Source organism: Electrophorus electricus, chromosome 2 (genome assembly GCF_013358815.1).
Source record: "Electrophorus electricus isolate fEleEle1 chromosome 2, fEleEle1.pri, whole genome shotgun sequence".
Taxonomy (NCBI): domain Eukaryota; kingdom Metazoa; phylum Chordata; class Actinopteri; order Gymnotiformes; family Gymnotidae; genus Electrophorus; species Electrophorus electricus.
Window position 1 is genome coordinate 9,501,921 of NC_049536.1, and position 27,118 is coordinate 9,529,038.

The window sequence follows — 27,118 nt, forward strand, 5'->3', positions numbered from 1 at the left end:
AACATTTTCTACTTTGTCATTATGGGGTATTGTATGTAGAATTTCGAGGGGGAAAAAATGAATGTAATCCATTTTGGAATAAGGCTGTAGCATAACAAAATGTGGAAAAAGTGAAGTGTTGTGAATACTTTCCGGATGCAGTGTGTGTGTGTGTATTTTATATATATATATATATATATATATATATATATATATATATATATATATATATATAATATGTGTGTGTGAATAACACTTTAAAATACAAAGATTTGTTGGCAAGTCACTTGCAAGACTGAGAAAGTAAAAAAAAAAAAAAAAAAAGTCAAACACTGAATCCTGTGAAAGTTTACTTGGTCTTCTTGACCTCCACCGTTCCTGTTAACTTTTTTTTATTACATTAAAAACTTAGGAAACTGCTGTCAAAATCTTTCAGCTTCTGCTTTGTGGGAATCATTTGTTTTAATTTTCTGTGTGATAGGGTGATGCATAAAGGAGCGCATGGCTGCTGACAGGGTGAGGTTTGAGGAATTAGAGTATTTATAAAGCTTTGAAATTTGTATCACCTGGCCTTTCCCATCAATGACTGAAGAAGCCATAGCCTCAGCAAGCCAAGTAAGCTCTCAGAGCTTGATAAAAATAATCATTTGCAAACATTTGCATTTACCTTTTTCTGCCCTCACCCTAAAATTGTACAAACAAAAATAATTCACTAATCTTGTTTAAATTGTTGAAAAGAATGCTTCATTTTTAACGTTATGCCTTTTGTAAATCAGTTCATCTCCTACTCACTTAGCTATTCACAGGAACAGATATTTTGACTGCTGTGGCTGCTCTGTGTGTGTTTGTGAGTGAGTGAGGCGGGGGGGGAGGGGGGATAGTTTAGCTCTAATTTGTGTATTCTGTTTGTGACAGCGGTGTTTCTTCTATTTGGTTTGGTAACCTTATATAAGAGTCAATGCAGGTGTTTTAAACATTGAAAAAAAAAAAATCAATGAATGCGGTCCTTTGGCTTCAGAGACAACCTGAGAGGATTCTGGGTATATAAACTATGACTCTTGATTGTTATAGACTATGTTAGGCCCTCAAAGCAGGCCAAGACCCCTCAACAGGTACAAAATAAAACCTAATTAGCTATTAGATTTCCATACAGAGATCATTAATGTTAGAAACTTGCCCCTTGAATTCTGGGAGTTCTTAAGTGCTATTCTGTAATGTCTGACTACAATGGTCACATAGAAAATAAGGAAACCACCTGCATCAGGTTCTTTATTAAAAGCTAAGGTTAAAATCACAGTAAATGTGACTAGAGCAGAGAATGTTTGATCAATTTTGTCTATAAACAATTTTGTCTATAAACACACAACAATTAAAATGAGTTACCTAAAAATACAATTAAAAAAAAAAAAGAAAAGAAATCAAAGAAACACCCTGTATACTGTATATGTATGTTATGTATGTCTCTTTTTTACCTGCATAATTTCTGAATACTTAAGATACAATAATTATTATTTATAAAGATATACCAGTATTTAATAACATTAAATTCATCTTTGTTCTACACATACCATGTGTATTGCATGAAAATGCTTAATAATAAATAAGCAGTTTTTTTCCTCCTTTGAGCCCAATCAGTAAATCAAAGCTAACGTCTGGTGTGGTAGCAAGGTTTAACTCAGTCAGGCCACATGACCAATGATAGGATTAACCATCTCTCTAATTGTTGGCTACAGTAATAAAAAAAAAACAAAAAGCAGATAGGCAGTTCTCTCTCTCAATCTCTAGTAAAAGAAAACAAGACTGGTACCCCAATAACAGTAATTAAGGATGGTATTAGATGAAGTGGGTTATTCTTGTGAGGGGGACTGGAGTAAAATCCCAAACATTTCATAATTTACAGATTTTCTGGGCTACTGTGCTTTTATTCAAAGTTCAAAAAAGGTTTGGATTTTTTTTTCCCCAGTTAGTATGGGGTCTGCACTTTGAGTGACACCAACACTTTAAAATAGTGGAAAGGTTCTATCAGGGAGCGGTGTTGGATATTTTTAGGTAGCTATATACAAAACATATTAGGAATGTAAAGTGGATATGTGGTTCATCTCTTTTGCTCTGAAAGTGAGAAAAATTAAGAAATTGTATATGCCTGTGCACAATGTATTTTCTGCAATTTTCCCTACCTTACAGGGACTTATAAATTCAGAAAAGGCACAATATCTTACTTGTAAATACAGTCAAACAATGCCTTGAAAAAGCCTTTAACTTTGCCTTCTGTCACCTTACACCACAATATAAATGAAAGGCAATACTGTGTTTAGAGGAGTGAGCAGTATCATTCTCACACACACTAACAGAGCACAGAGTGAGTCACTAATTTGAAGAAGCCCCGGAGTGGGTTCACTTTCAAAGATCTTTTAGCTATTGTCAAGTTATGATTTGGTTTATTATAACAAACAAACAAGACTTTAAAGGCCATAAATCTAAATGAGCACTACAACACTACAGCACAGCTTAGGTTTTTGTTCCTTTCAGGTTGTTTTTTCACATGACCTTCCAGAGTTATAATGTTGCAGTATCATTTATTATTTTATCCGACCTTCAACAATGGCAAGCAGTGGGAGTCAACTATGCCTGACCTTGTGAACTACCAGTTACTTAGCAACAAGCAATAAGTGATTCTTAGTCCTAAAAGTTCTGCTGCAACACAGGATCTTGTGGCTGATCTTCACAAACATTTTCAAATTTTCTCGACAACAGTAAAGAATTAACAGATCCTGGAGATAAGGAGTGAAACACCTAATTTAACCTTGAAGAAACTTACTGAAGCACTGAGGCCTACATAAAATACATACATGTATAGATTTTGGGTAAATATACAGTAAAAGTACACATTCCTTGTCATGGTCTCAGTCTAAAGCTAGGGCTCACAACCTCACTCTACTCCCCAAAAAACTTTTCATGCCGATTCATATGGCATGTTATGCAGAGTTTTTTGTAGAACATTTACAAATCCACATAATTTGAATTCAAACAGCACACAGTATATCTACTAATCTAATTAGCTTGCTTATTTTTTGAGAAAAAGAGGATGGCCACAGAGTTTACAGCTCACTTCAAAATGTCAGAAATCTATGTTCCTTAGAAGAATACCTGTACTAATTACTGGAAAACTGGAATCAATTTGGTAACAAAACATGAAGCCCTTCATAGACTGACTGACATAGAATAAGCTTGTGTGTTCCCATTCAGTATCTTTTAGGAGTATAAACCTCAGCTATTTGTATATTCGCTATACACACCAGCTTTTGGGCAGTGTATTGGCCATTCTGAGGAAGTTTCACATCCGAGTTCCAGGGAATATGCATCATTTTAATTCTCACTCTAACTGCTCAGAATTCTTGGAGTCATCAGTTTCAAATGCTTCTGAACCAAGCAACCAAACCTACTCTTCATCTTCTAAGCAAGTGAAAGGAAAATAAAAAGCAAACTAAACTACATTTGAGGACAATGTTGTAAACCAGATGGAGACACAATGTGGTTGCTGTAGCTTGTGAAACAGTCTATCCATTCAGTCAGTCATGCTGCAATGTTATTCTTCTAAATAGAATTAAGGACATCATAGTATGACAGTGTACAAATGATCTTAGTATGGCCACAACTATATTCTGAAAACTGAACCAAAGTGTTAGACCACCTAAGCAGGTATAATTGACACCATTATTTCACAAGTGATTATCCATGAAGTAGAAGTTTAGGACTCTCTCTTGTCTACTGTTGAACTGATTAGTTATTAATAGACACAATACACATGGGAAAATATTACACTAATCATGAGAAAAACATCAGACCATATATGTAAACAATTTCTACCTGCTATGACTGAATTCAGAAAGACCTTACCTACATTAAAAAGGAATGCTTTGGGGCCTTGATACAATTATTCCTTAATATAGTGACTTTTGGTTGTTGTGACAATTTAAAAGCAAGGTCAATGATGAGGGACAGCCTTCATGTTGACTTCTAAACTACCAGTTACAAGTCTTGTGGCCAAAAATCTGTATCTAAATTAAAATATATAAATAAGTCAAAAATAAATAAATAAGTCAAAAATGGCATTTTTAAGTTTAACATACATAAATCATCATCACACTATTGGTGTTCTATGGAACAAATGCTCAATACATCTGATTAGACATGTTAAGTACAATGCGGTTCACCAAGTTCTTCTAGGCACCAGATTTTATACTAATCATAGCATTTTTGGTATATCAGGCACGACAGATACAGGCATTACAGTTCGACTCTGACAGCCTTACTGACATAATCAATGAGCTTATAGTATATAACCCACCCCAACAGCTGAAGGCCAACGAGAACTACATTGCAGTGACAGGCGCGACATGTGATGTAACACTTATCTAAAGTGTCAACGGATCATGCTAGAGGCAATACATACACATACCTCAATGAGTTACTCAAGTAGATAACTTATTGCAGGTTTATTAGCCATGAGGCTGAACACAAAACTAACCAGCTAAACGTAACTGCACAAATTGAGCATGGCATTATTCGACGTCTTCTGATTTGAACCCACTAGAACCGAACACACAACACCGGGCCTCAAAGGCACTCTTCCTCTACTCTTCCACAGACAGCAATCTTCCACTAATAAACAAAGTTGTTTTTTTTTTTTATTCTGTAGGTCTTACTCTCTTGGTGTGTATAACAGCTTGCCTCAGAATGCGTCGATAACATGAATCTACAGCTACTTACATTTATAATTAGCTACGTAGCAAGCCAGCTAGCTAACCTAGCTTAGGCTGTAACTGCTAGCAGTGCCGTTACGTCCAACTCGAATAATAACGGCAAGCCGTCCTTAAGCACTCGTCGTCCTTTCGTTACAGAACACAGCCTAAGACAATCAGCTAGCTGGTTATATTAATGCGCTAGCTGTACCTCTTTCACTGGAGGAAATTTTTTCTTGCATTCCATAGACAGAGACCGGAGATCCGTCTGCATGTTCTCCAGCAATTTCTTCACTGCTTCGGGGCTCGTGGTCGACATTTTCACCTCGTGTTTCAATAAATATTCAACTGCTGCAATGAAAACGAATGCAGTCGCAATCCTAAAACACGCGTCGGTCTAATTCTTGTCCACCACTGGAAAAAATGATAACGCTATGAGGCACCATACAAGCGTCCATTGACACAATTTCTTACTCCTTGTGCCCCTCGCTGCTATTGAGTAATGATGCCAAAACGGACATTTATCTCTACTCAAAAACTTTCATATTCACCAGTATCATCTTTATAGCACATGAGCTGTCTCGGTTTCTTAGACAAGTGATTTATTTTCTGATTTCAGTCCAAAGTTTTACGGTTTCTGATTTCTCCATGGCAAGACCAGAGCTTGCGATCCCATAATGCCTATGTGAATATTGACACGTCACATCAACTTCCGTAAACAGTGACCGGACTCCCCGGAGGAAGATTGTAGCGCCTACTCATGGACGCTAAATAATACTGCGCGCTGAGTTTTTGTTGGCCATTGGCAAAACATCTGAAGAGTAGTAAAAATACTGATGTGATAATCAGTTGTCGAGTGTAGGCTACCAAGAAAAAAAGCTAGCTTACGATCCTGTTATAGTTATAGAGGAGAAACCACCGTTCGGATGGTTAGTGCACGGCATGTCTGTGAAGATGTTTATTACATGTCTGTGAAGATAACCTACATTGTTAATGTACAGCTCAGTAGTGGCCAGAAAAACAAATACTCTTACTTACTCTTAATGCAGTTCTCGTTTTCTGTATGTTTGTTATTCCAAATATTATACTTCTGCTTTAGGTGGAGCTTAATTAACATTTACATTAGAATAGAAATGAAAGAAGTAAGTTAGATTCAACTGCAAAAGTTCTTGGTTCACTGTCTTCAAACAATATTAGAATAACTTGTCAAGACAAGCAATCAGATCAAATGGATTTAATTGGTCTACTTATGGTAGACCTCTACAACAAAGAATAAAATACGTACAATGTTTAAAAATAAAACTTAATCGCTCTGTACATATTATATACAGTATAGTGGTATAGTGGATTATATATATATATATATATATATATATATATATATATATATATATATATATATATATATATATATATATATAAGGTTTTAATCAATAAAAAATGCTACAAATCACAATCACAACAGAAAATGCTGACCTACAGTACAGAGTTACTGATTTATATGCAAGTTATGTGATTTAAAAGTAATGAATCAAATGGCTGTCACTGCATGCATCAGTAGGGAAAAGGTTTTGGTCTAGGTTTCCATCTTGGATTTACCCATGGTCTGGGATAAGGTCACTTGAGATTGTTCATAAAATAATGCTCATCAGTAAAACTTAATGCTGTGTTTTACCTTTTGACAGACTAAAATCAGTTTGTTTGTTTTTTTCCAGGGCTTTGCTCAAGGCTTTTTAACTTTTAGGTCTGTGGTTCAATCTCGGTCTTTTTCTAAATGAATGTGGTTTAGTGTACAACTTTGCTCATATGATAAAATTAAATTATGATAGATTATTGTCTAATTGTTCCATTTCTGCCTTGACACAATAATTGTGTGATTTTTTTGTTGATTATTTATATAGAACATTCTAGTGGCTGAAGTGCATGCTCTGTGAGAATATAACACTGATACACTTTTAAAAATTACATCTCCAAAAATTTGTTACATTTGTTGTTGTTTGTTTGTTTATTTCAGGAAACTTTTAATTTCCATGAAAATGATGTGAATCCTTTCTTGCTTTGTGCTGTCCTTTTCACTTACAGAACTGGAAACTGCTTTCTACTACAAAGCTCCACTGCTGTGTATAGGGCTTTATTTTGTGACATTAACTATGAAATAAAGTCACATATGCATGCTAAAACCAAAATATAAATTTGCTTCCTTAGAAAGCAGTTCACTGCAGTCACTTCACCAGAGAGTTCCAGCATCCATCTCTCCAGGCAAAATAATCAGGTATTTGTATAACATCCAGTCAAAATAATATTGAGGTTGTGGGGAATTATATATTTAAAAAGTCATCAAAACAATCAATCCTATGTGTTAGAAATGCCCAAATGTGTCATGATTATGTTGAAATAAGAAAATATTTTAACCAGGATTCTAAATTTTTTTCATTGTCTGCCCAGGTTAGTCTCAGGGGAAAACCAAGTACCAACAAATTCTCCTTAGACCATTTGTATAATATTTTTATAAATTAATATGAGAGGCCTAGATAATTTTTTTTTGTTAAAATAAAGATTAGTGTCTGTGTTTGCCATATTGCAAAGCAATATTACTTTTATGTAGGTAGTTATGAGAAAAATATTTAAAGGGAAAAACACATTATGATTTCTGGCTAGCATAACCAATTAGATAAAAGTTGGCCTATGTGTCTTACACAGAAGACTGATGTGAAATCAAAAAGGCGCCTACAGAGGGGGCAGAGCTTTTTCTAAGAGTCAAAGGAAGCTGAAAAAGCATCTCTGTTTCGGTGCTATTTGGCTGCCATTAACAGTGTGAGGTATCATTATAAGGTTTCCAAAGGCCACCTTTATGCAATCAGAAACATTATGGGATTCAGCAGTGAGATTCCTTCTCATGGACAGGGAAGTATCCATCCTTGGTGGGAGCTCCTCTCTGGTGAGGGCTGTCCTCATCAGCTGCAAAGACCACCTGCAGCTTCTCTTGCTGACGTCTAGTTTTGGGGAGGTCTGGGGAAGGTGTGGTAAGCTCATAGAATCTCTGAGGGTGATGAAAACAAAGAAATGAATTATGGATTTGCCACAATGCAGGTTATGGTTGTGTTTGGTGGTGGAGGGAGCTTCACCTCTCTGAGAGTTCCTTTGGCAGTGCCCATCTTATAGATGACCCACAGAGGGATACAGACCATGGAGGACAAAGCCAGCAGCCAGCCCAGGGTATAGCCCCACCATGGGTACACATACTCATTGTTGTATTTCAATGGAGTATACTTTATCAGAGAGAAGGCAAACGTTCCCTACAGGGACAAATATAATTGTGAAACATTAGTGAAGTGAAGCTATAGTAAACCATAGTAAAATTTGAGATTATGTATTTATGATCAGATTTAATTTAGCTTTATAACATATTATAAAAATGTACAATTAGACAAATTGTATACTTCTTTCACTACATAGATTAACTTTGGGATTAAAACACAACAAAACCTTGGAATAAGATTAAACCATGACTTACAAAACAGGTGGCTGGGGTCAAAAATAACCAGCAGTATTTAATGTAAGGCCCAGGCCGATAGCCAATCATATCCTCAATGTTGTCATAAAAACGATCCACACCTGATCAAGGGAACAGTAGTAATATTTAAGCCATACATTGAGGAAAAAATCTGATACATGGGTTAGATGTAAATCAAGATATTTGCATTTAAATAGGTACAAGCCTTTTTACTTGGACTTCAATCATCTGATTTTGATGTATTAGATGTTTGCAGCATATACAAGTTAAACTCACTCAAAGATAATGTAGAACTAACAAGATATAGGCTTTTTTGCTTGGATTGACTTAGACAGTTGTTTTGACACTAAACTGTTTAAATAATATTGGATTTTTTAAACTACAAACTCTTTACATCCTGACAAATATCATGAACTCATTTTCTGGGATCTGTAATCATCCATAAAAATTGTCAACATGGTTCAGCTGTATTAACCTATCTGGAAGCTACTCTAAAAGCAGGCAGGCCTGTCTACCTGTCAATTATTCTGTGTATGAATGCAACACATGGAAAGGCAGGATAAGCACTAAATGTTCATGTCTTTGGAGAAAGAGGACTTGGTGACAGGTCTGAATAAATGCCAAAGGGCTGAATAGAGGGGATGGACTCCTATGGTGGTTAAATCTGGCAGACATTACCAAGAATGGAAAAATCGCACAACAGCTTTAGCTGAACTAAGAATTAAAAATAAGATGTAAGAAATTATTTGTTAGAAAACTCTATTGTGATATTTACCATAAATCCAGGCAATGCAAATGGTCTCAAAAATGGCAACAAAAAGCAGGCACATCCCACTGGCTGCATAATAGTCAAAAAGTTGAAAGACATACATTCCACCCTACATAAGAGGGAGAGGTCAGCGTTAACTAATACCCAGGCTACAATACAACCAATGATTAAGGTAATAAACAGGGTAATAAATTGTTGTGCTTTTTGGTGTCAGTGTGTTCATTCATTAGAGATTTACATACAGAAGCAATCTTATTTTCAGTGCCCTACCTCTGTCAGCATAATTAGGCCCATGAGGAAGGAGAAGATGGCAACAGCAAGGATGAGGAGTTCTCTGCGGTTTTTACGACGGAATACTGAGGGGTACATGTCAACGACTGCTGTCACCAGGCTCTCCACACACACAAACTAAACAGGGAGATAGCAAGCAGGCCATTACGCATCAAATAAATGGATAAATACTCTTTTAGTAAATAGTGTGCAGAGAATGGTAATATGAAATATTAATGCAATGGAGCACCGTATCCATTACAGTGGATTGAAAATAGCATCATGTATCAAACAAAGGGATATGCTCATAAGCTTCCAAACCAATAGACACAAAGATAACTCATTAAATTATGGTTACCTGACCCTGATCCTGGAGCTCTACCACCCTGAAAAGATTTGTTCCATCTCTGATTTTCAGGACCAAATGTACACCAGCACCAGCTGTGTTAAATTAGGGTTAGAAAAAAATGGTGTAGGTTTCGGGATGGGGGAACACTGCTCATATCACCCAACCTAGCACCTCATATGAGTAGTGTGAGCAGGAATTATGTGCCCACCCCCATAACTACATCTATGCTTAGAACTAAACTTTGTAGCGCTACAGATCTCCAGGAACAGGTTTGGACACCAACCAACTTTCAAAAATATTTAGGAGAACATTTTGTCCTGCAGATGGCACCAAAGGCTAGTCAATGATTGCCAGGCCTTAGCGTATTGGGATATTAGCAGACAGTGAGCCTCTGGCATGTTTGACATATTTATCTATTCACTCTGTAGGTTTCCATTCACAAAGTGCTATATACTAGTTTAGATTATTACTAATTTTATTACTTACATCATTTACATTATTACATTATTTACATCATGTGGCAGATGCTCTTAAAGAGAGCATATTTATCTTACTTACATATTTATCAGTATGACAGTATGTAGTGCTCCCTTGGAAATTGAACCCATGGCCTTGGTGTTGTTAGCCCCTTGTTTCACCTGCTGTATCAGGTTATTATTATTATTATTGTTATTATTATTATTATTATTATTATTATTATTATTATTATTATGAGACACAGACTTCCATATAGACCATTAAGCTTCATACACTTAGATTTTGAGCTAATTTACAGTTTTCCAAAAAGCAAGATTTTTTTTAAAAAGGCAAATGGCCAAACAACTGTACTTTCTTATTAAATCTGACTGCTACTATCATCATTAGGGGGTGACGTAACATAGAGATAACTCTTCCAAAACAATGGAAACTCCTGAACTCCCAGGCTTCCAAACTTGGCGTGCATGCCTCACACTGTCTCACACTGTCATCTGCTCACAAATCATAAACAAAGTTCTCCTTATTACATCTTAGAATAGAATTCTCTGTTAGCTATGTTGGTTAATCCCTACTCTCCTGATAAATTCAAGAATGCTTTAAAATTCCTTTGTTATTTCTACAGCTCAGAAACATAACAGTATATTTTCTGGTTTTGAGTTGTGTCTTATATTTAGCATCTCACTATATGAGAGGGACTTGCCTGACTGTCCAGACCAAGCAGCACGATCATAATGAAGAAGAAGCAGGCCCACAGAGGTGAGAACGGCATCATGGAGACCGCACGTGGGTACGCAATGAAAGCAAGTCCAGGACCTGGAACACATATCCTCCGTCACTGCACCAGCCACACCTCCACATCACCACATCCCTCTACTGTCACACAGCAATAACTACCACAATATTACCACAGTACAGCCCATCTTATATCACTGTATGAGTTATGCGTTATAAACATGACACTGAAAAGATATAAGGATGGATACATTTATAAGACCATTTTACAAGCTCTACATGTTGTTTGATTGGGGTATTGTGTTCATATTTTGATTCAATGTTATCTGTTTTGTAACTTCATGTAAACAATGACAGAAAATGAAAATCCATTTGATCATCATTTCAAATACATGACAGAGTGCTTGCTCCATATTACAGCTACAGGGCCCAACAGAAACGATCCAGTTATGAGACAGCACCCACCTGACTCTGCCACTTCTGAAATAGGGACATTCTGCTCAAATGACATAAATCCCAGGATAGAGAAAATAGCAAATCCAGCTACAAAACTTGTACCACTGTTCAGGAAGCACAAAGCCAAGCAATCTCTGGGGGCCAAAAAAGTGTGTTAAGAACATTTCCTCTTTTTCCAGTTATATTTACACAAAACATGCATTATGTGCTTATCTTCTACAACTCAGATTCAGTCCTAGTCTACTGCAATATCCTTCTAGATGCATAGAGAATGTAAGATCTCATTAAAGTAGATCTGTAAATCATGTCATTTATTATGCTCCATTGAATTGCACCATGGTTTCTGCAACCTCACCTGTAACAGTTGTTGTTATATTTGTTGTAGCTGCCCAGTGCTGTGAGGCAGCCCAGACAGATGGCATAAGAAAAGAAGATCTGGGTCCCTGCATCCATCCATACCTGGAAAAGAGCAGAGGAATACAATTGCAGGAAATTCCATGCTCTTTTGAATATCATTCAGGATAGCAACATCACAGTATTAGAACAATCTCTGTAATACCATATTTGCTGGTATGGCATGCTAACACAATGGGCCAGTCAAATATATTCACTCTCTTTTATTATACTTAACAACGTTAATGCTGCATTAGTGAATACTTAGTTGTATAAGGAAGCACTTTGGAATGAGCTTCCAAATAATTGAGAATTAAGCACTCCTTTGAATATCATTCAGGATAGCCCTCCATATCATAATAATGGCATTTTTCCAATTTAAAAGATCATTGGAATACTACTGGAAGATCAGTTACTTGTGTATGATGCTAATATACTGTACCAAACATATATTTGTATGTATGTTATTTTACTAATTAATAATGTTTGTGTTGTGTAAGTCAATACTTAAAGCAAAATATTCAGGTGGAAATAATTATTAAAATATTTTTAGCTTGTGGCTTTCATGTGAACCCAGATTAGGCAACACCAACAATATGAGCAAACACTGGTCTCCTAATTTGTCACAACAGATGACAAATGAAAATATTCTTCAACAAGGATTTACAGTTATCAGTGAATTGCCTAAGGATTTACAACACAGATTTATAACACAGGTGCAAATACGGTGACCCTTCCCTAACCATTACAATAAATAAGTAGCATGTTGCCCCACTTCTCTTGAAGTATGCAACCTTTCCATCCTGAAGCTACCATTCCAAACTGAGCTACAAAACACTTTCTATTTCTAGGAAAAGTGGTTATGATCCTAAGATATAGTATTTTTTACAGTTATGTTCCCAATCTGATAATCTGTGTCATTGCCTCTTTCCCTAATAAAACCATCAGTGACATGTCAAAATATGTCTTAATATTTTGAAAAAATATAATCATAATGAACCGTTTTACTGAATATAAACAGCATTCTGGCTACAAAAAAAATATTTAAGTAGAGGAGATGTAAATACTAAATTGGTTTGTCCTTTTGGTTCTGTTGAACTCTTCACTGTTTTCCTCTCTGTGGGGGAGTCCTCTTTCAGCCACAGATGGGGAGACTGGAGCATAGGTCAAAGTGCACAGCTGGACACTACTAAGACATGAAACAAAAAGTGTTTTCATGCTGACTGCCAAGCTCCAGGACATAAACACCTGGTTGATTTCCTCCTGTGTAGCAGTGAAAAAAATCTACTCTCTCTCTCTACTCACTCTACTCTAACCACAGAAGAAATACAATTCTAGATTTAGAAATCCACAGTACATTATCCAATAGAGGTGACTGGTGTACTTCTGCAAAGGGCCATTGCGCATTTTGACAACTTTATGACAACAAGTTTATGACTTTATAGGAATCCAGTGCTCTTTTATGATATATTTAAAGGAGAAAACATTTAAAATCACACATTGTCTGAGGGAAGCCTGCTACCTGTGGGTCCACCAGGCGTCCCAGGTCAGGGTAGAGATAGAACTGGATCCCTCTAGAGGCCCCTGGCAGGGTGATCCCTCTGATTAGCAGAATCAGCAGCATTACATAGGGAAAGGTCGCCGTAAAATAAACAACCTGGGGGGGTTACAGGGAATCATGATGTAAAATGCAACAAATTCTACATACAGATTTGCAGTATAATGATCTTTAAAGTCATAAGATAATATTCAGCTAAAGGTATTGCAAAGAGTATTCAAGCCTCACAGGACAAATCCAGAGATATACTGTATGTAGTTAACAATATGCATGTGGGACAATAAATCTTTTGTTTGCAACATTTAGTCTGAGACTTGTGAATGCTTTCTGATACTTATAGGGATACTTTTTTAAAATTTAGATTCCATCATTTGTTTTCACATCAGTTGTTCATTCTTCCACCTTCTAGCCTGAACTTACCTTGCCAGTGGACTTAACACCCTTCCAGATACAGAAGTAGCACATGATCCAGGCAAGAAGCAGACAGAGGGCCATGTCCCAGTGCAGCTTTCCAATGTCATCAATACCTGAGGAGATGCGCAGGACTCTCCGCCTGAACATGCACAGCAGAGACAAGAGCAGGGGGGAACAGGCAGAGGGGAGGCGAAGATGGGAGTTGGGGTGCTGGTGAGATAGGGACCTCAGCGCTCAGGGCTATTATTGGAAAAAGCTGAGAGTGGCGGGATCTGGGAATTAGCCTTTTAAAGTGCCTCAGGCAATGCAATTATAGGCTTAGGGTTCTACTGATAATACTGCAGCATATCTACCATCAAGGAGGCAGAATGGAGAATTTATAACACTAGTTAAGCAAAGTTGAACAAACAGTTCAGTTTATTCAAACACCAGACTGAAGAGTAGCTCTAAAGACATTATTGGGAATGCATTCATACTTCTATACAGCTATAAAAGCACAAAGTGTTCTAGAAATGTGCTGTGTGTTATGCAAGTCTGAGGCTGAGAAGGAGAAATACTTTAAACATACTAAAATACTTACTCCCAAAATTCAATGACTGGGGAAGTTGCATTCTCTAGATAACTTTGGTCTATAGATTCATTCCTTCTCTGAAATTCCATGCAAGCATCTAAAAAACATTTAATGTTAACATCAGTGTGGAGAATGTGATATATTCAAGAAGTAGCCATCTTCATTTATATGATTTGACACTACCTGGTGCAGAGTGAACAAGTATGATATTCAAATTAATGATAATGAATTGCCAAATCACTTATAAATCAGCACACCAGTGTTCCAGGTGTTGTTGCAGGAGGACCATGGTAGGTTCCAGGAGAAGGAGAAGGACAGATAAAAGATGCCCCATGCCAAGACTATTATGTAATATATATTCAGCAAAGCCACTATTACTTGGGTGGCATATCCAATACCTGTAGGAAAAAAAAAGTTTTAAAAAGGCTATGTGGTATAATTTTTATTCTGAAACTCTGAAAAAGTGTTTTGTGGCAGACCACTGCACTCTCTAGTGCTTCCCCAGGTGGTTTGCTAACCTTCGAACAGTGGGCTGATTTTCCTCCAACAGGTGACTCCTCCCTCACTGGTGTACTGACCCAGTGCTGTCTCCAAGAAGAACACGGGAATTCCACAAGTGGCGAGAAAGATTAAGTAAGGGATAAAGAAGGCACCTGTGTTGTAGATACAGAAAAGTGTAAAGAAACACAGAGAATCAAAGAAATGAACATAAAAAGAGGGGTTTATTTTTATTTATTTTTTTTTGGGGGGGGAAGGGGAGACCCAGAATCCTGTGAACAGCTTCACTTCAACTAATATTTTGTTAGTTATCTGGAACTCATTCTTTCTCAAATCTCCAACATGTCTGTCTTCCATGGACAGACACCACTGACTCATTAAACACCATCTGTGACTCCATGAACCTGAAGACCCCAGCAGGCAGATCAAGAGGCCAATTTCTCAGACACCTGGCAAATGCAAAAACAACTCATGGACAAAAACTGTCAGTCAAGTTTCAAATACTGCAGTGCCTGTGAAGGGATACTCATCTTAATAGAATAAAAGTTCTGAGTAATTGAGTAAGAAAACTCAATAAGAAAACTCAATTATCAAACAGATGTGTCATGACGCCTACCAAAAAGATTTGTGTATTTAGAACCTTTACACTACATATGTCTGAGTAATCAAATTATACTAAACATAGATATAACAAGCAGAAAAAAAGTCTACATAAGGACTGTTAAACTAATAGCAAGTATTCATCTAGTTTCCATTTTCTAAAAATCCAATCAAAAGGCTTGTGCAAGTTCTAGATGAATAATAAATGATGTTTACTGTTTCAGGTAAAGGAGGGGGTACAAAGCTAAAAAATGAAGCAAAGCATCCTGTTGTGCATCCTTAAGCATCCTTAAAATTAGCAACGTTAAAGAATGGCATTCATTAAAAATCACTGTTGGACTTTTTTTTTTTTACTTTACTAGATACCATTCTTTCAACAAAGAGAGGTGCAACATAAAGCTTGCAACATCTGTTTGATTTTAAATTTACAAGCAACAGTATTTTACTCTAAAAAAGAGCATAAGCTTGTTCTTGCACATGATTGATTCAGCAAACAGAACACGTTGTAATGTATGGATCACAGCATTATTCTTGTCTTGTCTTTATTTATATAAACACAAATACCAGTTAAGGAGAAACCAGCACTATGAAGTCTGGTATACTCTACCAGATGGACTGACTCATGCCTACCTCCTCCATTTTTATAGCAGAGGTATGGGAAGCGCCACACATTGCCCAGTCCAATGATTTCTCCTGCTACAGACAGCACAAACTCCAACTTGTTGCTCCACTGGCCTCTGTCCTTCATCTTCTCCTCAGTGTTGGGCACGATGTCCATTGGGCGATTCAGACCATTAGAGGGATCCATTTTACCTGTCATGCCCTTTTCTCCTGCAGAATATTAAATGAAAGTGACAATAAAAAGATCAAAAGGCAGGTCAGTGGAATAAAATCAAAAACTTTGCTTATTTGCACATGAATCACAAACCTTTTTGTGGCATGGAAAGATATTGGAGAGCTTTGAGTCTTTATCAGCACTCGGTCCACAGGTTCAATGGGAATGCTATACACTAAGGTGACTTCACAGAGAGTTTGCAATGGTTTAAATTATTAAGATTCAATTAAATCATTATTTTATTATTATTTTTAGATTTCACTACTATGAGTTTTAAATAGGTCCAAATAAAAGTGGATTTTTATTTCAGTTTTGTGGGTGAACGTGTGTGTGCGTGTGTGTGTGTATGTGTGTGTGTGTGTGTATGTGTGTGTGTGTGTGTGTGCGTGTGTGTGCGTGTGTGTGTGTGTGTGTGTGTGTGTGTGGACAGTTTTCTTATTTGTTGTTTCATGTCCTAATATGTCTGATTTTATTGAAGTATCCTAAGTGCCCAAGCCCACAAATATAAATTGCATTGAAGTCTCTCATTCTAAATTTTCTTTGGCATACATTGTGCCCTTAACATTCATCTGTCCTCTAGGAACATGAATCATAGCAATCCTTATATATTTATATACCCATAGTATAATTATATTACAACAGCATTGGAGAAGTGGTCCTGACCTGGCATCTCTGTGACTGAAAGAGCTCTCTCTGTCCAACACATAGAATGCTTTCTGACTGTGTTCACTCCTCTCAGCTCACATTAATGGCCGTGAGCTTTCCACACCACTCGTGGCCTGCACAGCACTGGCCTAGCCAAAGAGAAGAGACAAAAAAAATCCCCTATGGAGACTGAATCAGACAAATGAATGACCAGACTACAGCACTGGAGATTGCTCCAAGGCCTCATGCACTAAACGCCCTGTGCTTCAGGGTCTGGGAGAAGTGCATTCCAGAACCCCAGCTCTCTCCCCAGGGGTGACAGAGATGACTGTTTCCTTGACATGCTTGAGGTTTCAAACAACAAACGAAGTGCCAGAAGCCTTGAGAATGTGTTCTCTATTTCTCTCTCTCTCTCTCTCTCTCTCTCTCTCTCTCTCTCTCTCTCTCTCTCTCTCTGTCTTATGCAGAGCCGTGGATGATTGCCAGCACCAACTCGCCCTCTATCCACTGCAACTGAGTACTGAAAAAGCTGGCAAGGGGTGTAAAAATCCACTCTCACCCTAACAAGGAGCTTGTGAGAATGAAGTGCTGGCATTGAGCAGAAAAGGCCTGTCCTATGGAAGCCTTTGTGTTTGAGGAAAGACCTGAGTGCCAAAGAGTTTGATCACAGTTTACCTTGGATTTCACAGGCGCAGGGGCCTGCCAAAATGGCATAGAAAAACAAGTTCAAGAAATGCGTGTTGTTCATTAGGAGGGACTCAGGTGGGACTTACCTGTCCCTCATAAGTACCTCAGGGTGCTGTCATTTCAGGAGGTAGCTGCTGGTTATATTTATTGGACATAAGAATTATTAGATTAAGGTATTTAGTAGAAATAATAATTCTATAATAATAATAATAAATAAAATCTGAATAATTATCTTAAACTGAAATTTGGTACAAGCAAAGTAAAACTAAGTAATAAAACTGTACATAATTCAACTTCACATTAACTTTACAGGTTATCTTTACAGGTTATCAAAATAAAGTCAGGGCTCAGAGGACTGTTTACATTCAAAGACCAGAACAGGTCATAAAGACTGTTAATTTTTTTCTAAAAAATGTTTATATATTAAAATACTGTTGTCAATAATTCATATATCAATAAAATAATAAGCCACACCTCAAATTTATTTTTCTAAATTAGTAATTAACATCATTCATTATTAAAAGCATTTTAGAGATGATCTCAAATTCTGTTTGGCAAACTGTACTGTATGAAAGAAAGTACTATGTGAAAAACCTTCAACAACTAGAATTCCTCATATTGTGACAGGTTCATACTTGTGAAATACATTCCTTTCTTTTTGGTGTAGGAGAGGAGTAATTTTCCACCAGTAGCAATGAAATCACTGACCAGTGTCAATACATTTTAGTCAGCAGTCGCCAACTAAAGTGCTGAATAATTAAAATTGTTATACTTTCCAAAATGCCTTGGCCAATAGATCTGTGTTTAATAATTGTACTGTAATGGCACTAGCAAGCAACCATCTAAACAGTATGAGTGCATAAGAAAAAGAGTAGATTCTTTTGAACATTTTAAAGTCATAGTCCAGAGCATAGACTGATACTTCCGTATATCACAAAACTCAATTTAAAGATTAATAAATGGTTGCAGTAAATTACACAAGTACATCCTATGTATATAATAATAAAGCATGAGTTATTTAATTTGCTGGTGTCAAAAAGGTGTAAAAAAATGTTTTCTGCTCTTGTGACTAACAAAAAAAGGCTCTAGATTGAGTTACATGCACTTGTCTTATAGGTTCATCACCATAATCTTCCTAAAATGACTGATTTCCAAGCATGCAGCTAGCATGATAGTGACAAAAAAAAGTTCCTTTGGCAACACTCACCTGTCATTGGAATTGTGCAATGCAGTCCACAGCTTAGAAATGTGACCAGTAAATATAAAGGTTGGACTGTTTAATGTGATTGAAGGCACAGGAGGGATCCTGCTTAAGCCTTACCATTCAGCCCTCAATGAAGCATTAGCCACTCCTCCCCCAATTTCTGTCTCCCTCATTCATGAACCAGCACACTGGAGGCCTTTGCCGTCTCTGAGAACGACTGAGAGATTACATAACTCTTTACTCTCCCATTCTGCCCACTAAGTGTCTGTCTTTAGTGAGGAAGTAGGCTGAGGAAAGGAAATATGGCAATGGGTCAGAAGACCACCATGGCCAGACCACACTGACTGAACTGACTTAAACACACTGCTATAAGGCTAGAGCCCTCATAGATGCTGCACAAAAGCACTGGAAGAAAGTTCAATAGCCTGCTGCACTGCATATAAACAAACAAACAAACAAACAAACAAACAAACAAACAAACAGTTCAATAAATAAGTTTTACTTTTTACCCTGGGACTGGTATTTTAAGACCTTATGAGCATTCCTTGATTCATCATTGCATTGTTTTAGCTTTTGTCTACTGGCCAATTCCTTTCATTTGGGTGCTCCATTTTAGAGCAGTTTCCCAGATGAATTTAAGCAGTCCAAATTGGGGGAGTTTATTTTATTATTCTCAGAAAGAGCAATTTAGGGCTTCACCTAGGTGAAACCTGATACACAATTAATCACTGCAGTTTTACTGTAGAACCTTTTTGACAGAAAAGTCAAGGAATTGTTACATTTACTTTGAAAAAAATTTTGTCATTGTCTTTTCATTACAATTCTTCAGAGATACAATTAAATAAATTTAATTTCAGCGTTCTTGAGTCCTGCTTTATAGAATATCATGAAGAGATTTGAATGTGCAGTTTTGTGGTAACAAATTTCAGTTTCGTTACACCACTACTAGAGCTCTGGCATGTCCTGATGTGCTTGCAAGTTTCCATACATTGCAAAATCTTAAGAAACTATTACTATTTGCATGTTATAATCATAAAATCAATCACAACCCCATAAATACGTATTGAGAAAGCTCCTCCTATTAACTTCAACATACACACTTTGAATTGAACTTTGTTCTGAATGTAAAATGTATATACTACTCTGAGAGACAGAGAGACTGAATCAGGTCAGTATTATGACTAAACTGAATATACTATGAGGCTTCACTCTCCATTTATCTCTGCATGTAGCATTGCTACTTGTTTGCATAACATGTTTACATAACATGTTACAGGTTTACATCTTTACATAAAATGTTACATAATGCTACATGCTGTTTACATAAAATTAATGGTTTACAGTTTTCTGCATCAGCATTCGAGGGATTGCTGTGTTCACTAGTGAAGCTTTTACAGCAGTCACATTCCATTTCATTTGTCCTAAGTAGCCTAATGGCAATGTTTCAAGTAACTGTTATCATGTGTGATTTTTTTGAAGGCCGCACAGGAAATGATAGGTTTTCCTCTAAGATCCTTGCAGTTTCATGACATTCCTCACTTTAGTGGCATGGGTCATGGGTCAGCAAGAGGATGCTCTGTCTCCCCTTATTAAAATCATGCAGCCTTAGCCATACCAAGCATGCTGTTAATTATGAATTTAAGCATGCAATTACAGAGCTCCCATGGAGTGAATCATTAGCAGTTGTTCTGTGACCCAGAAGACGCAGCAGGAGAGTTCTTTAATAAAAACTTTTCTTTAGAAATAATAATAAGAGCTTAAATTAAACCAGATAAGTGTGAGTGTTCTGATGTGCTATTTGTCTGCTATTCAGCGAACCTGAGTGGTTTAGACGTGTAAAGGCCAGTTTTCCATACCAAAATTAGGCCATAATCAGAACCCGCATGCACTTCGAGTGAGGTACAACTGGTAAACAAGGTTTCCATATTTATATATCCATATATTCTTTGCCTTCACTCAAGTATATCTCAATCATTACTGGTTCTTTAATCAGCTAAAAATAACCATCTTAGTATGTGTATTTGTAAGTGTGTGTGTGTGTGTGTGTGTGTGTGTGTGTGTGTGTGTTTGTGTGCATGTGTCATGGCATCACACAACAAAGAATACAAAAATATATTCTGACCTTTTAACTAACATCACATTTAAAAACACTGAAAATTCATTGATAACAATTTTTCCCTTTTTCCATATTTTTATTATTATATTGCTTCTTTTGAAAATACAACATATGTTTACACAGAAGTCAGAGCCTTATTTATGTGTAAACTGTTTGCACAATTCTGTTTGACTCTCATCTACTAACACTAATAAAACATAAAATACTTGGAAATTGCCAAACAAATATTAACAAAATTAACCAGATACATTAAAAAGACCCTGTCCTGCCCCATCCCATCTGCTACAGTCATGATTTGTCTCTCCTTAGGGCAGCTTTGAGGTTATGCCAGAACTCAGCCCTCATGTCTTCTTCTGTGGGCCACTCCAAGTATGTCTTGGAGTTCATCACTTTACGAAGTTTGCAGAACCTCTTGGGGATGCTCTTCTTGTCAATGGGTTCCAGAAGAATTAAAACAACTGAGTCATTATTTTCATCAAAAATATGGAAATGCGCAAAATCCAGTTCATAGCGACACCACTCACTCATGACAAAATGCTCAGAAAGGACAAAGAGAGTGCAGTGACTTTTCTCAATAGAATCAATTATGTTATCTAAGATCCAGTGTCCTGGTTGAAAGTTGCGCTTGTGTAGACAGAGGGCAAATGAAGATTCAGCCTTTTCTAGTTCTGGCACTAGAAGCTCCTCCACCCATTCAGAATCATGGTCACTGTATGACACAAAGGCATCATAGATGACATTTGTATTCCTGGAAACTGCTGATTTGTGTTTGGCCTGAAGCCATGCCCATGTCATCTTTAGGTACCACAGGATGTACAGCTTATAGCAAGTGAAACCACAAAGGAAAAAGACTACGATGGTTTCAATACAAAGAATGGAAATGGCAGGGATCATGTGACATACAAAGATGGACATTTGAATACTTTTGATTTTTTGGCCTTGAAATGTAAGTGGAGAATCACAAGCATCAGTGAGGGTGACAAAATTTTCAACATCACACTGGAGGAAAGTAACAAACTCACAGGAACATACAAAATTGTTCTGCCCAGCTTCAAGGCTCTGCAACCTCATGTAACGGCTCAGATCACTTTTAGCAAACATATTCAAGGTATTCCTTTGAATAAACAGTGCTTCAAGACGAGGAAATATTTTCCCCTCAGGCAGCTTTATCAACTTATTTCCAGTTTAAGTTCTATCAGATTGGGAAATGTGCTGAAAGGGAAGAACGTTGTTAAGTCATTGTCAGTCAGGTCTAGGATGTTTAAGCTTTGCGGTAAATATGGTGTCACTTGGTACAACTTGGTACTTGACAAATTGAGGAAGGTAAGATTAAGGGGCCAGCCACAATTTTCTGGTATGTCATTGAAATTGTTCTTGCTCAAATCAAGAGAGGTAAGTTTTTTAAACTGGAATACCAACTGGGAAATTTCTCCTATTGACCTCAGGAAATTTTGACTGATATTTAGAGTATTGAGATGAGGTATTGTGCCTCTGCCATAACACAACCCTTGTTGTATGGTCAGGTCTGAAAGTTCTTGGTAAAATCAAGGTATTCCAACCTCTGTAGTAATTGAGTTAGTGAGCAATGCACAACAAAAACATTGCACTCCACTATGGATAATTTATGGATATTGTCAAAAGGAAATACTTTTAGTAGACTAAAGTTGAAAAGTTTAGTAATATAGATTTTACGGATGTGGATAGTTTCCAGAAGAGTATGGGTTGCGTTGCCATACCATTGACCATCACCCTGTAGTTCCACATTATCAAATTCAAGGTAGATTAATCTGCTTTTTGCTAAAATATTTATCATATTTGTAATATTTTGTCATTTACAATTCCATTTGAGAAAGTGATTTTTTTTTACTCCAGCATTACATACTTCCCAAAGAGGTAAAACAGATATATTGTCAGTCAATAAGAAATCTAAAACCACCATTGCTGTTGATGGATGGGAAACATCATATAGAATGCTGGAGGTTATATGTATATTTCCTGGTGTTGTCAGTGCATTTCTAATTGTAACAGCACTTAAAGGTTTATTTGGATGCAAACTCCCATTCTTATAAGCCTTTAAATTGCTGCAGTAGAACTCAATTTTAGTTAAAGAATCCAGACCATATAAAACATGTTTTTCCAGTTTCTGAAGATGAGGGTTACCAAACTTAAGAATCCTTAAATTTGCCAGTGTATGGAAAATGGGATTACTGCCCAAAGTGGTATAGTTATTTCCCAATATATTTAGATGTGGGAGAAATAGGAGATTTTCAAACCAGGATGAAGACAAATTGGTCAGATGGTTATCAGACAAGTCAAGAAACTCAAGGTGGTTTTGGGACTTAAATGGATGAGAACATATCACGTTTAGTTTGCTTTTGTGTAAGTTGAGTTCTAGCAACTCTGTGTATGCTTCGAGATCTCCCTGATCAATCATCTCAATGTTATTCAAAGATAAGTCTAGCCCAAGAGCACTGAAGGGCACCTGGGGTATGTGGTAGAAGCCCTTTTTTGAACATGTGCAGAAAGAATGTTCTTCACAATTGCTGCAGCTTGTCTGTGAAAACATTCCAGGTAAAGACAAAACTATAAATATGACTGTCATTAAAGTGATTCTGCAAACAGTAAGATTATGTCAGATACAATATGCACCATACTGAAATAAAACACTTCTGTATTTTGTGCACCATTGATTTTTGGGGAAATAATTTTTAGAATAACAGAGCAAAGCTGTAGCAAATTTATACAACATATTATATATATACCTTTCACACATTTCAAGAGCAAGATGACTGTTTAATAAAAGGAAATAAAGGAGAAAAAACAAACAACAAAAAGGACTATAATTAAAATATGTTTAATATAATATAATTAAAATTGTATTTTATATATACATACATATTAAAATATATTTTAAAAAAATGACTAGTGGTAAGACAATGCTAAAATAATGAAATATAATTACAAATGCTTATTAAAATCATTAATCATAGGCATGGGGGGGGGGGCATCTGTAATGCTCACATTACTCATATAATATGTTAGGTTGGGAGATGTGAGCAGTGTACCCTGCAAAGCTAAACTGAAACATACACCACTGTTATTAATGCAAAGTGCCTCACAAATATTAATAGGTAAAAATTACAAACCTTTGCTTATTATAGCAGAAAGACATTTTATATTTCATCCTTAGTATGTACAGAACTATATGAAGGCAGTACCCAAGAACAGCCAGAAAAAGAATCTTGAAGTAAATTCTGAAAGAAATTGGCAGTATATGAAATAATGATAAAACATGTTTTAACTTTCTCACATGTTGCAAAGCAATAAAAAGCTGTTTTAGTGACATTTTAAATATCGATATGAGATGTCATGAAATGTTTGTGTCAAATTCACACTCCTACTTCCAGTTCCAGTTTTTATTACCTGTACATAGCTACAGTGCTTTGCACAGCACAACTACAATTAAACAAGAGTTTACAATTTGTTTTACTGGCTTTAATAATTTTGTTATAAAACCTATGCTAAACTTGTGAGGGTTTATAACTAACCATCCTAACTAGCTACAAATTTTAAGAATTTATTTGGTTAAAGAAACCTATAGAAACCATGGTTTAGATTTTGATTGTATTTGTGTGTTGTGTATGCAAGCCATGTAGAGATTTGTATTTTGTAAGAATATATTGACAATCTTGTTAAAATGTTTGTATTGTAGGTTTATTTTTACAGTTTTTTACAGTTTAAAGCATATATTTTTACTTATTACTTTTGCAGAAAACTTCTCTTTTGCAATTGTACAGTGTACATTTTTTGTCGTTTAATACTAGTTGAAGTTTATTTGAATAAATCAAACAAATTTTGTTGAAAATTAAATAGCTCTAATAATTAAAATGTACATGACTACAAACATAATTACAAGCAATTCAAAGTTAGTTCAATATAGCTATATCTGTGTAATATACATTTCTTATTTGTGCCAATTAAGTATAACATGTTGAGCAAACAATTTATTTTTTTGTTTTGTGTGAACAGGTTATAATTAGTTGGGACACCTTCAAACGCAGTACTAAGATATAGAAATACTGGAAATGAAACCATATTTGCATTAGACTTGACTCTCAAATAGTTTTCTATTTGCAGTGCTATGTACTCAGTACTCTGACCTGATCTAAAACCAGAGTTACATTTCTCAGGAAAATCTATTACATTTCTGAAATAATTTATGTGTATAAATACTTTTTTTCTAATGCTTTACTTAGAAATGGTAGGCTTGAAATGGATCTAATCTTCAGTAGTAACCTGTGGAGTAATTTTGAGAGCAGCTTGAAATATACCCGTTTTTAAATAACTGTTATAAAATCCAATACAGTGATAATAAAGCTATTGAACATTTCTGAGAATGACATGATATAAATCTATTTCATGTTCTAAATTTCTGTAATAAATCACACTGTAAACTACAGTCTTCAATAGCTCATATGTTATTTTCACTTTCTCCACAAAATCTTTTTCTATCAAGTATTTATAAGAAAATACAGACCTTGGAACATTTTTATATTTTCAAATGTATTCAAAATATATTAAATATTTATTTGTTTATTTGATTAGTTAGTTCATTTTTATTTTCTCTCCTGTGTTAATTATTACAAATTCTTCTTGCTGCCTGGATCTTTCCATTATATGATGAGTTTCGAATTAGAAGGCATCAGGCTAATGTATTTCCTCTACATGTGTAGCCAGCCTGTCATGGCATCTTTCCAAGCTACTGTTCACATTTAGTTTGCTTACCTCAAACAGGTGTATCCCATCAAATGGCTGTCTCAATGGGAGATGTGGGCAAAATCAGTGCATGTGTACTCTCAGAAAAATAACAATTTACACTATGTGTAAACCTAAGTACTAAAATGTCTGATGTTATTAATGCATCAATTAGTCTAAATCTCCATTGATAAAAGCAAGGAAAAGCCAAATAACTGTACTGGAGCAGAACCATGCCTTTAGAACAAAGCTTTCACATCTTGCAGAAGTGAAAGCTGTTGCGTTTCACTTCTGAAAAATGCAACACTGAACTTATAGAGACTAATAGCCCTCTAAGACACAATATTCATCCAAGACTGAGGCTACAAATTTAGTGCAATGGATTTTTTTACATTAAACATGCTATGCAGTCATGCTTTTACACTAACAGCAATCAAAATGTCAAAACTTTAGTCAACTGTGATCAAAATCAGTGTTAATCAGTGTTGTACTTTTTTACTTGTAATGTTTGTCACAGTACGGCCCCTCCCCCCTCAAATGTGTGTGTGTGTGTGTGTGTGTGTGTGTGTGTCTGTGTGTCTCTGTGTGCATGTCCATATTGCCACACTCTCTTGTGTTGTGCACCTGATCCTTGTTGTGTGTAATTGTCATGAGTGTATATAAGTCTCGTGTCGTATTGTCAAAGTTGTCGGTGTTTGACCCACGCAGTGTGTTTGTGTGTGTGTGTTGAGTCGTGCTTGTTATTAAAACGTATGTTCTGTTTAACGTGCCTTGTCCCCGCATCCTCCGTAACCCGTTAAACGTCACAGTGTCTCATTTGGTGTTTAAACCATATCTAAACCTTTAACTCTTAAAATTATCTATTTAATCTTATTATCCCTTTGTTCATCCATCTGTAACAGGGATTATATTCTGGCTCACCAGAATTTTGGCTCACCTTCATATATTACAGAAAATTACATTTCTGGAAAATGTTCACTGGATAGAAAGAAAAATGCATTAATCATTTTGTTTTCAGAGTGTTTTTTCTGTCAGTAATTTCAAAACTGTGACTTTAACTAAAACAGACAGATTTCTGTATTTTTCAGAGGTCAGGTAAATCTGAAAAAAAACAAAACAAACAAACGTGAAGGAACTATTGGATATGACATGCTGTTTTGACATCTGTCATGTCCATAGATGTCATGTCCATGTCCATATATATAAAGGTGAGGCATGTACAGCATTTCAGAAACTGTGAAACTACTTCATTTGTTATCACTCATTTGAGAACAATAAGATATGTATCTAATTTTAAGACCTATGACACAACATTATTCCTTTTTAGGTGACATCTTAGAGATTGACAAAGAGACAAGATGTTTATAAAAGGGAAAATGGTTATCTAATTATCTTTGTATGCTAAAACCAACTGGAACTCAACCGTTCTTGAACAGTGTGAAAACTATCACACATTCCTATGCTAAGAAAGAAATTAATGTGTTTTTTCAAATTCCTGGGGACATCATGCAATCATCAAATTGTTGAACTCTGGCTGTACTGTATAATTTTGTT

The 27,118-nt window shown here is 36.1% G+C and overlaps 3 protein-coding genes across 11 annotated transcripts in view; all 3 read right to left on the reverse strand.

The window, feature by feature from the left end:
* Positions 1-5,394, reverse strand: part of mon2 (MON2 homolog, regulator of endosome-to-Golgi trafficking) — a 30,156-nt gene extending 24,762 nt beyond the window's left edge. For all 6 annotated transcript variants that reach the window (XM_027020095.2, XM_027020094.2, XM_027020091.2 and 3 more), the window contains exon 1: positions 4,933-5,394. In XM_027020095.2, coding sequence (XP_026875896.2) covers positions 4,933-5,040 — 108 coding nt within the window. In that variant the 5' untranslated portion in view covers positions 5,041-5,394. The remainder of the gene's footprint in view (positions 1-4,932) is intronic.
* Positions 5,395-6,134: 740 nt separating this feature from the next.
* Positions 6,135-18,861, reverse strand: slc6a13 (solute carrier family 6 member 13). Of its 4 annotated transcripts, XM_027020099.2 has the most exons (17): positions 18,697-18,861; positions 16,821-16,951; positions 16,251-16,341; positions 15,953-16,153; positions 14,743-14,877; positions 14,482-14,622; positions 14,234-14,321; positions 13,660-13,792; positions 13,204-13,338; positions 11,644-11,747; positions 11,298-11,422; positions 10,801-10,913; positions 9,275-9,412; positions 9,011-9,113; positions 8,236-8,336; positions 7,847-8,017; positions 6,135-7,761 (listed from the first exon to the last, which is right to left on the reverse strand). In XM_027020099.2, exons 3-17 carry the CDS (start codon positions 16,261-16,263, stop codon positions 7,597-7,599), a joined length of 1,866 nt encoding a protein of 621 aa, XP_026875900.2. In that variant the 5' UTR covers positions 16,264-16,341; positions 16,821-16,951; positions 18,697-18,861; the 3' UTR covers positions 6,135-7,596. The 4 variants fall into 4 exon arrangements, with proteins under 4 accessions (XP_026875900.2, XP_026875899.2, XP_026875902.2 ...); XM_027020098.2 differs by lacking the exon at positions 16,251-16,341; XM_027020101.2 differs by lacking the exons at positions 16,251-16,341; positions 16,821-16,951 and adding an exon at positions 17,576-17,623.
* Positions 18,862-21,097: 2,236 nt separating this feature from the next.
* LOC113583650 (toll-like receptor 2) lies at positions 21,098-22,622 on the reverse strand. The gene is given in 3 exon segments (XM_027020086.2): positions 21,098-21,990; positions 21,993-22,290; positions 22,293-22,622. Coding segments are annotated over 3 exon segments (1,521 nt in total).
* Between the last annotated feature and the right edge of the window lie 4,496 nt (positions 22,623-27,118).